Genomic DNA, 10,428 nt, shown 5'->3' on the forward strand with positions numbered 1-10,428 from the left:
GCCCTTATTATGACTCATCAACCTAGGGAAAGGCGCTCTCAGGCAGGCACAGTTTGACAGCCCCACATACTTTAGCCACAGGGAGGCTGACAAAATGACAGGGGTTCTCTACAGGAAGAAAAAAAAATACTGACAACTGGGGAGCTTCACCGCATCTTTCAGTGGAATCTCAAGCAAACAAATCCCCACTAGTACTAAGTGAGGAAAGGAGTTGTCTTAAATCAAGAACCATAATGAGATTGTGTGATAATGTTGAACACCTTCAACCAGCTTTAAACATACAAGGACAGAATGTGAAAACCCCACGGCGAAAATCAATCTAAGATTATTCAAATTAGAATTGAATTAAGGGAATTAACTCCATCTGTTAATGAAATGAAGATAGGTTGAATCTAGTTCCTAAAGAAAGATTTTCTTTTTCTTTTACAAATTGTAACACTTTCTTGAGGACATTTCAAGATGTGGATATGTATTTGGGCTGAAAAAGTCAAAATTGATTGTGAATCAAGTCATAATTCAGATTTTTATGTGCAGTTTAATATTTTTCTGCCAAACGAAAAGCAAGCTGCTCTGCTAAACGGGAGTGTCATTGGAGCAAGTGTACATATCAGTTACAACCTTCATCGATATGTTTAATTTGTCAAAACAGGCTCACAGTTTGGAACTTGAGAGAAATGAACTAATAGTTACTTTGCATCAACAGATCCTTTGGTAAAGATTCTTTAAATAGGCCTCTAGCGGTTCCACAATTAGAGCTTTTTTTAGAGGATTATTTCCCAGATAAGTTTCTAAAATACTCCATAAAAACAAGCTGTAAGAAATGTCCCCCCAAAATCCTCAAAAAGATTTCACAAAATAAATCTAAAAATCCTCTTAAGATCTTCTGAGGATTTTACAAAATAAATTTAAAATTGATATTTTTGCATCAACACTTTTAGTGCCTGAATGCTGATAGAAAATATGAAGGAGTGTAAGTGCAGATAATTTTAGTTATACATACACCTACATCAGGATTAACAACGGCATATTCATATATAATGTAATAGTTTTTTATCGTTAGAATTAGACCTGCCTTACCAATATTGGTAAAATGAACCTGTCTTTAATTAATTAATGATGTTGACAATTTATAGAGTGACAAAGAATCCGTTTGTTATTGCGCAAACCAAAGTGTGTGTGTTCTTTGTTGGTGCCTGGATATATCTGAAACTACTCTTTCCTCTCTAACTTGAAAATAAACTGCATTTGAACGATCAATGTAAGAAACAAAATACATGATTTACAGATAGGAGCCTATAATCACATAAAAAAAGCAGAAAGAAAAGGCAGGTTCTGAAATGGTAGTAGTGTGTGATTTAAACCAATAGAGGGCGCAGATAGTAAATTCACTTATTAAACGCATGTTTAATGGATGGAGGACTTTGCACGAAACCAATTCACACTTTCTTTTTTTCCAATTTAAATTTGCGGCTTTGAGCTCCGTTAAATGTTCACAGATTTCTTAGACACAAAGAAATACTTTTGTAAAGAGAATGTCTTTTTTCTTACTGCACATTACGTACCTAATGTATTCACCTCGAACCATATCTTGTAATGAATCTAGGATAAACCCCTCCCCCCCCCCCCCCCCCCCCCGGGGATTAGTGCAGGTCTGCAGCCAGACTCTCTTGAGATTAAGCGGCTATATAAAAAAGGGAGTGGTTTGAAATACATTTTAGAAGGATAAACTCCGTCTTTTGGACTTTGTCACGTCTTTTATTCTTTGATTATACAAATACAAAACTTAAAAAGGCAGCAGTCTTTTGAACCAAAGTCCATCGACGCTCCTCTAGCTCTGCGCATGCGTACATGTACATACTAGATTTGGAAGAAAGTTAGCTATATTCCGACAAATTGAGAGAAAAATCTCACAACTGCTACAAAGAGTTTTCTTTAACTAAAAGAAGAAACGTCTTGGTTATTTCTCGCAGTAAAAAGTAAGCTAACAGGGACGGATTCATGGACGGGTTATTCAGACTCCCACAATGCATAGCGTGCAAAAGGAAACTCAAATTGAAGTTAATATTTCAGTCTTTTCCTCATAATTATTTAGTTTTACTTTTGCTGATATTTTGCTGATCTTCATTGTAAGTAGTCGTTATTCATGTTTTATTGGCACAGTTAACAATCGTGTAGTAACGTTGCACCGTTAGTCATAAGGCTATGTCAGGGAATGGCTTCAGCCTGAATTTTCCATGGAGTTTCAGCACTCTTGTTTCCCTTCAGATCGTATAAATCTTTCGCCTTTTACTAAAGATTTCCGTGGAGAGGAACAACAAGAGTTTCACTCAATTTTTTGATGCCCTGCTTATGCGGGGCTTTCTCTCATTGTCCAAAGATAAATATTGAGATGGTTCGATAATTACCATGGCAACACAATCAGAGATTTTAATAAATTCGGATCACCTGTCACGCATAGACTAACTCATAAATGGGAAGGTTATAGAACTTTGAAAGGGTAAGAAATGTTTATATGAAGGGATTTGACTCTAACGCACATCTGCCATCATAGAGCAATTACAGTTTTAAACGAAACGGCTACGAAATCCACTGCAGTGTGGCCACTGGAGCGCGAAGAAAACCAACAAAGTAAAACGCAGTTATCACCATAATCAGTCCAAGTTGTGCTGCTTCAGGCGCACAAATACGCGCTAACTTACTTCCAAAGCGTCTAAAAAGTTATTCATGTTCCTGATTTTTTATTAAATGCGTAAGAAACAGATTTATGAACCAGTTTAACTCTGAGCAGTGCGGTTAAACACAGACTTCAAGCAGATAATGCGCAGTCAGTGGCGGCTCCTGACATTTTTTTGAGGTAGTGCAATTTCCCCCCGTTATGTCCATAAGTACCATAAAAGTCCATAGGACAGAGGCATATTTGTCTAGGTAGCAAGACCATTTCCCTAACTTGTTTGTGTCTATTAATTCAGATATCAATTTTAGGCAATATCTCTTTTGTCACCATGGCAACACTGAACTAGTTAAAAGTGTCAAACAAGGGAAGTTACATTGTGAAACCTTCAAAGCAAAACATGTGCCAGTTAATAATTTGCCAATCAGTTAATATTACACCTTAACCATTATCTATTTATTTTCCTCATATTGTTCCAGGATTCTATGAAATAAGTAAACACATAAGCTCTTAATGATAAGATTCATTAAATTTTCATTCTAAAGAATGTAATTAAAATGACAGCATATAAATCCAAATCAAGTGTTTATTGAAGTTTTGGAAAATATGACTTAGAAAAGCATAACCAGTTGTCAAACATGGTTAAGTGCAGCTTACTTATGTGAGATTTCTCTCTTTTTGAAATATAATACTGCACCATTAACAATGAATGTGTCATTATACATTCTGCTATTATTGTCAACATATAAAATAAAATAAAATATTTAAATCATTACAAGTCAATGACTGAGAACAAAAGGTTAAGTTATTTAGCTACATCAAATACTACCTCGAAAAATTCAATGCCTGTTGGCCCCAATTATATCCGTTTCCAGATTCAACTTAATCTGTCCGGTGAATTAACTGTGAGGTCTGGAACCAGGCGTGGAAATGTACTTTTACTGTTTACTTGTCTGTTTCACACTCCAGTCCAGTAGGTGGTGCTACTGCACTTGTCAGCGGATCGCCATCAACCAATAAAACACTAAGAAGAAGAGAAGAGAAAACAAAATGTCCGCATCCAGTGGGGAAGCGGTTGCTTGCATTGCTGTGATCAACGTCACGGGTAATTTTTTTTTGCGAGTAAATTTTGGATGCAGACGTTGTAGGATTTTAAGATTTTAGCAGTGACTTTAATTTGCTGGTTTGAGTGCAGTCTGGGAAAACTGTATATTTTATAATAATGCGGGCTGACTGATACTGATACGGTCTGCAGGATATGAAGAAACCGTACAGGAGCCCAGATGCATCTAACCAAGCGCACTATTATGTAAATGTGCAGCTCTTTAACGATAGCCCAAATAACCCTGAGATCGCTGAAAATGTATCGGAAGTTAAATACAGTTATCTTTTTAAAAAAAAAATTTTATCAAATAATCTGTAAACCTATGTGCAATGGCTCCTCATCATACTTTTCCCACCCCAGCAACATTTCCCAGTTAGCAGAGCCCATAAGCAGATGTCTCCTACAGTGGCTCCTTTGGGTACAAAAACATGTCAATGAGCTTCAGTTGGCTTCTACTAATCATATTTGGTGAAATTACCTTATCATTTGGTATAATTGGCTCCTTTGTCTTAACCACGCTCCCAGAAACGTTAACTGACTCCTCATCATTCTTTGATATTGAGAGAGAGCCCCTGTATAAATCTTTTTTTTTAAGATTTTAAGGTTTTGTTTAACTATACTTCGCTTATTATTGCTCAATGTAAGATGTTAGTCCCCTTTTTAACCCATAAAAAGGTTCTCGGGTTGCTTTAGTTGCACTTTCTCTTTAATATTTGAAACATTTCTATGCTGCTTACTATAAAGCTCCCTAACCACGCTAGTTATGTAGACAATAATGAAATAGTCTTTCAAATCATCTGTGTAACACAAGCAAAGAAAAGCATCTCAGCAAACTTTTTTTTTTTTTACTGTGGAAGACAAAAGATAAAAGATCAGCAATCCTAGATTTTCTTTAGGTGACAAATGTAAAAAAAAAAGAAGAAGCCCGCTCCAGGCTGATGGATTTCTCAAACAGTGACGTGTCCAGTTGTTGCTGATATTTAAAGTGTGCTGTAGGCCTTTTCACTCCATATCGTGGCCCTCATGTCACAGTGATCTCCTGCAGCAGATTGGCAGGGAAGTAGCCCAGCTTGCGTCCAGTGCTGACCTTCAAGTAGCCCCCTTTCTCATCTCCTTTCTTCACCACGATCTGAAATGAAGAGAGACGGCAGAGCGGCATCAGTGTGGAGGCCTCAGACTAATGCAGCATTTTATGGTCTGACACAGAGAATATCAGCATTTTTCACATTTCTTGTTTAGAAATACATTTTAAGCCATATTTTAACCCTAACACGTCATTCAGATATACACACATCATAAATTAGAAAAGTTACCTGATCTTTCTTAAGTGTTATTTGTCCCATTTCTCTGTTCCCAACAAATGAGCGGGTCACCTTGAAAACTCTTTCTGATGCACGAACTTTTATGATGTAGTTGGTGGGGAAGTATCCTGTCTTGTCCCCCATTTTCCCCTATTTAACAGGAAAGCTAAATTTGAGTTACACCTCAGCAGTAATGCCGATGGAAACAGTATATTTTTAACTTCAACCGTCTGGAAGTGAGACTCACCCTCCACCACTCTTCATTGGAGTCATCCAGTACTGTGATCCGATCACCAGGGCTAATACACAAACACACATGCAGGTTGTTTTTTTTTCTCTTTTTCAATTGTACTATTCACTTGATCAAAATTGAAATAGATGTAAATGAATAAATCTGTGAATAAATGCTACATCTTCCATGCGATTCTTGTAAAGAATTGTTTGCATCTCTCAGACTTACTGAAAGTCGAGGTCATCTTTCTCAATGGCCTTGAAGCGGTAGAGTGCCAGGTAGTAGTGGGATCCAGTGAATGTCCCCTTACTCTGAGTATGAAAAAGCACACATGCAGCTGTATGTGACGAATGATGTAGAAATATGTGCACACGTGGTGCTACGAGTGAACAAGGCAATACTTGCATCCACTTGGTTGTTTAAACGGTCCTGTTTGTTCTCACCTTGTCATCTGCTTTGTCCCCTCCTTTTTCTTTTTTATCCTCAGGCTTTCCTGCATGTGCATCAGTCAACAATTTAGTCTTTTGTAACTTAGAAATAGAGAAAAAATCATCTCATGTTGACTATTTCAGGTATGTAACTGCACTATGATTATTCATTATCATTATTTATTATTCACCATGGAAACTAGATAAACACAGTTAGTTTTTTTCTTACCTTCACCTCCCTCCTCATTCTCTTTTGGCTGTTGATTTTCCTCTTCCTCCTCTTCCATCATCATCATCATCTAGAGGACATAACATTGTTAAAATATGCACTTCCAGCAAATTTGTAGCTTTTAATTGTTTTTGTGTTACTGAAAACACGGTTTCAACCACTGTATCTGCTTGTCAACATTTCTTTTAAATTCATACTTGAGGAATTTTTTTGTAATTTAATGTCAGCAGAAGTTCTATTTCTGAAATGGGTTTGGATTTTAATTAATGAAAAAAACCTCACATTTTTCTTGTCATTTTCATTCTTTTTGCGCTCCTTGTTGGCCATGATGACGCCTACTCTCAGGGTGTCAAAGACTGGGTCGTTCCGGTTGGGGTTGTCTGGTAAAAGACAGAGTTATGAGCAATTTATTAAACAACACTCTCAGTTTAACTTTTGAATTTCCAGACCCTCTGAAAAGCCTCTAAAAGTAACACAATATGGAGATTTAGAGTTTTTCCTGGATGTCAAGATCATATCTGTCGGCCAAAGTTGTTGTTGTTTCCAGTTAAATTCATTTTCCAACTAGCTGTTTCTGTTTTCCCCGTGGTAGCAGGCTGAATAAATGGTTAAGAAATCAAGATATGAAAATAGGGTATAATGTTATTCTTCATTTGGTGGACTCACTTGGATCTGGTTGGTCACTGCTGTACAGGGGAGAACTGTAGGCCCTTCGGAAGCCAGGCGGCTACAGAAAAAAACAGACAGCACCATGTTTTAGAATTTCAAGCCGATATCCACCAGCAGGGAAAATGAATTGGACTCTGAAAAAATTTTAGTGGCTGTGTTACTTTATGGTATATCAAATATACTGTGAATTGGATTGAATAGTTGAATTTCAGTCCAAGAGCAGAACAGAAAACTCACAATTTTGCCAAAGCACCGTTGGAACTCCACATAGGACTGACATGAATGGTGGATGTTGGTCTTGCAGTTCTTACACCTCAGACAAAATTTGTTGTTCACTGAGAGATGGGCAAAAGAACACCAGTGAGAATAATCGGGGACCATGTGGGTCTAACAAAGTGTTACATAGAAGAAATCACAAATAGAAGAATATATAATGTAATATGATTCACTGTGTTTTCATTTCTTTTTCATGACATACAAACTATCATTCGGGCACAGACATCACAGAACTTGGGTTTCTTGCAGTAGTGGTCCTTAAACTTGTGGGGTTTGTCATTGATCCGAACAACAGGAGGAGGAGGTTCCGGTTCCTTCTCCTCCACCTCAACCTCCTCCTCATATATGAAGTAGACCTAGATACAGAAAGGACATATGTGGGTTAGTCAGTGCTTATATGTAAACAGTCCCGGCAAGGAAAGAGTTACTAATGTGGGCAAGTGCTGTTGAAATGATAAAAATAATCCTTAATCACCAATATTTCCTGTGATTCTTGGTAATCAGAGAAAGGCTACTTTTTAGTATCTAAAGGAGAGCATTTAAAACTAAAAACTCAATGATCACCTCTCACAGATCAGCCAGAAAAGACAGAGACTCTTAAGCGCACTCCCATATTTTTATAATTGTTGCTGCACTGCGGTCCCGTCCCAGTCGGTGGCTATTTTAAACAGCTTGGGAATGGCATTACTAATAGTGGGTGGTAGACATGATGCCGTCACTCACAGTATCTCCGTCTTCCCTCACAACATTTTCAGGGGCCGGTGGATTGTCATGGATATCCACAGAGTTTTTGTCATCCTCCCTAACGCACACAGATTTAAAAAGAAAAATGTTTTTTTTTAAAACATGAGGAATATCAATTGGTGGAACAACATATGATTACTGTGGTGAGAAAAACTGCATCTAAACAATGTGTTAAGTTTTGTCAGCATGGGATAATGTTAAACTGGGAATCTTAACATGAGAACTGCTTCAAGTAGGGGAGGGCATAAATGGAAAATGTGAATTCTCTTACACATAAAGCGCCTTTTTTTTGTCCTGTACATATTCACACACCGCAAGGATACTCAGGGGCAACTGTGGGGTTTGGTACCGTGCTCAAGAATACTTCAACATGTTTTATTGAAAAATCAGGGATCCAATCACCAACCTTTCTATTAATGGACAACCGATATCCTCATTGAATCGCCTGATGTTACTGACATGTTTTGCGCCAACATCATTCCACTCTATGATAGAGTCCAATAGTGTATTTTCTTACACGAACACTTTTGCTGCTTTAATCTTATTATGTATAGAAGGACATGGATAACTGATGATTATGGCTTTGGAGAGGAGCAGAAGGATGTAGCAAGCATCAGAAAAAATGCACAGAGGTGATTGTATTGATCTCAAGAATTGTACTCACTGATCCATGGTGCAGTCGGATCAATACTGCCCAGCCTGGAGAGAAATCAGAGTTAGGCTTTATTTTTGTCTGCTGTCCCAAAAGACCATGGGAAACCAAATTAATGTAGTTAAAGCACAAAAAAAAGTAGGATTATTTTTCTTTTCTTTGACAATGCACCATGTCAAATATAATAGGAAACTTATCTTTCGTTTAAAATGTGGTTTCTTTCTTCTCTCTCTTTCATTTTGAATAACTAGACTCAAATCAACAGTAGTTTGTAGATTCTGAATATTTTATAAGTCACATACATAGTCCTAAACTTCCTGGATGGCATTAGATAAGTCTGTCTACATTTGGCAAACTCTAAAAATGAATTACATGTATTACTTCGGCCACGTATTATATATATATATATATTTGTTGAGTACTCATTTTCATATAGCTGTATGGCACTTGCTATCTAAATGTGAATCACAGAAACAATTTTTTTACTACAAACAGAGTAGTCTACAGAAACAAATCTAAGCACAGAGATATACACAATTATAATCAGCGTACGTATGAAGTTTCATGTAGGTAGGCATTACAGACTCATACATACACAATGTTTTAGTGCATTTGCCAAATTCAACCCACACTATTCTTGGGTCCTGAAATTCTATCCCATCACAGCTAAATTTGGGAGGTGCTGTCAGTCAGAAAAAACGACAAAAATTTCTGGGAAATTCCTAATTCCTGTCACGGAAAAGAAAAAAAAAGTGTTTCTCTAACAAGGCCAAACATTCATAGTGTGGTGCCTTTTGAACTAATAGAACTTTCTCACTGAAGTTAATGCAAATAAACTGTCTGACTTTGAAAACTTTTGACATGTACACAGATTTTTATTCAAAATTGCACAACAACTTACCTTTTATCCAAATTTGTACAGATATCACAGCGGAAATTCACAAATCCAGTGTGTTGGCAAAAATCTGTGAATGAGTTTATTACCTGCTGGCAATGACTTGAACGTCGTATGATCAGTGTTGCTGTGTTTAACAAAGCAGCTAACCAAAATGCCTCCTCGCGTCAGGACCTCAGGATGCAGTCCGGCCCCCTGTTTATGGTCCCTCTACGTTTTCCTCAGGTGACTTCCACACTGATTGTGGTGTTACCGAAACTGTCCTAGGGTTGTAAAATTCATTGAATTCACGTATCTGTGATTTCTGTGTGTAATTGAGTGCATGGCAGGCTGAGCACTGCTATGTTGAGCTGACAGTTTGCGACAGCTGAGGAACTCGCACTGAGCACCAGTGACGAGGGGAAATCAGACACCTTCTCTCCCTCTGTCTTCGTCACACACCTCTTTCCTCTTGTCTCACTTGTTCACAGGCAACATAAACTCATATACACAAAAACATGGCATGTGGCAAATGGTACATGTAACAATACAAATGTATTGCAGGCACAGAAATGCATTGTAGGCCAGAGTGGAGGAGAAAGTTTTGAGATTGGTTTTGAATGTGGAAACAGTTGTGATGAGCCTCAGCAGGCAGCTTGTTCCAGATATCTGCACCACAGTTACTAAATAACATCCTCAGACTTGGATCTAATTCTGGGTTCAGCTAGAAGACCTGAGAGGCCTGATCAAGTTGTAGGCAGAGAAAAAGACAGATAAGTACCGTGAGACCAAATTATTAAGTGCATTTTGCACTAATAAGAGGATGTTTAAGGTATTGTACTGTATGCCATATTGTAAATTAAAGGGATGTAGTGAAATTACTCTTAATATTGTTAATCCACTAAGAAATGTTGGGCACTCTGACTTCACTATTTGCTCTATTGTGCATGTGTATAGTTTATTTTGTCTTGATTTCCTTCACCAATGACTTAACACATGCCATCTGAGAGGTTGTCCACCATGGCATCTCTTGATGGCATTATCTGTAATGCGTTCTTTAAGATACAGCTGTTTCTACACCAGTGTAACGTTTGTAAATTGATCCACTGGAATTTGTTTGGAGCGAGGTAAATACATAGTAATTATTAAAAATAGCAACATCTAGAACTGTAATGGTTAGACCTTTTGTTAAGATAATGCAAGTTTCATAACCATCTATATGGGTGGGCCCAGTGAAATGTTAAGTC

General features: G+C 37.5%; 1 protein-coding gene and 1 non-coding gene across 4 annotated transcripts; one reads left to right on the forward strand and one right to left on the reverse strand.

Annotated features, from left to right (window-relative positions):
* Nucleotides 1–2,245: 2,245 nt before the first annotated feature.
* Nucleotides 2,246–2,359, forward strand: LOC142391000 (U5 spliceosomal RNA). The gene has a single exon (XR_012770518.1). It is a non-coding gene; the product is annotated as a U5 spliceosomal RNA (small nuclear RNA).
* A 2,006-nt stretch (nt 2,360–4,365) lies between these two features.
* On the reverse strand, nt 4,366–9,580 carry stac3 (SH3 and cysteine rich domain 3). 3 transcript variants are annotated; one of them, XM_075476384.1, is made up of 13 exons: nt 9,292–9,580; nt 8,320–8,354; nt 7,635–7,713; nt 7,114–7,267; nt 6,873–6,970; nt 6,633–6,693; nt 6,249–6,346; nt 5,967–6,036; nt 5,753–5,802; nt 5,538–5,620; nt 5,325–5,376; nt 5,090–5,227; nt 4,367–4,905 (listed from the first exon to the last, which is right to left on the reverse strand). In XM_075476384.1, the coding sequence occupies exons 2-13, from the start codon at nt 8,325–8,327 to the stop codon at nt 4,798–4,800; spliced, it is 999 nt and encodes a 332-aa protein (XP_075332499.1). In that variant the 5' UTR covers nt 8,328–8,354; nt 9,292–9,580; the 3' UTR covers nt 4,367–4,797. The 3 variants fall into 3 exon arrangements, with proteins under 3 accessions (XP_075332500.1, XP_075332499.1, XP_075332498.1); XM_075476383.1 differs by having other exon boundaries at nt 9,209–9,580; XM_075476385.1 differs by lacking the exon at nt 7,635–7,713 and having other exon boundaries at nt 4,366–4,905; nt 9,292–9,410.
* Nucleotides 9,581–10,428: the final 848 nt, after the last annotated feature.

Source organism: Odontesthes bonariensis, chromosome 10 (assembly GCF_027942865.1).
Source record: "Odontesthes bonariensis isolate fOdoBon6 chromosome 10, fOdoBon6.hap1, whole genome shotgun sequence".
NCBI lineage: Eukaryota > Metazoa > Chordata > Actinopteri > Atheriniformes > Atherinopsidae > Odontesthes > Odontesthes bonariensis.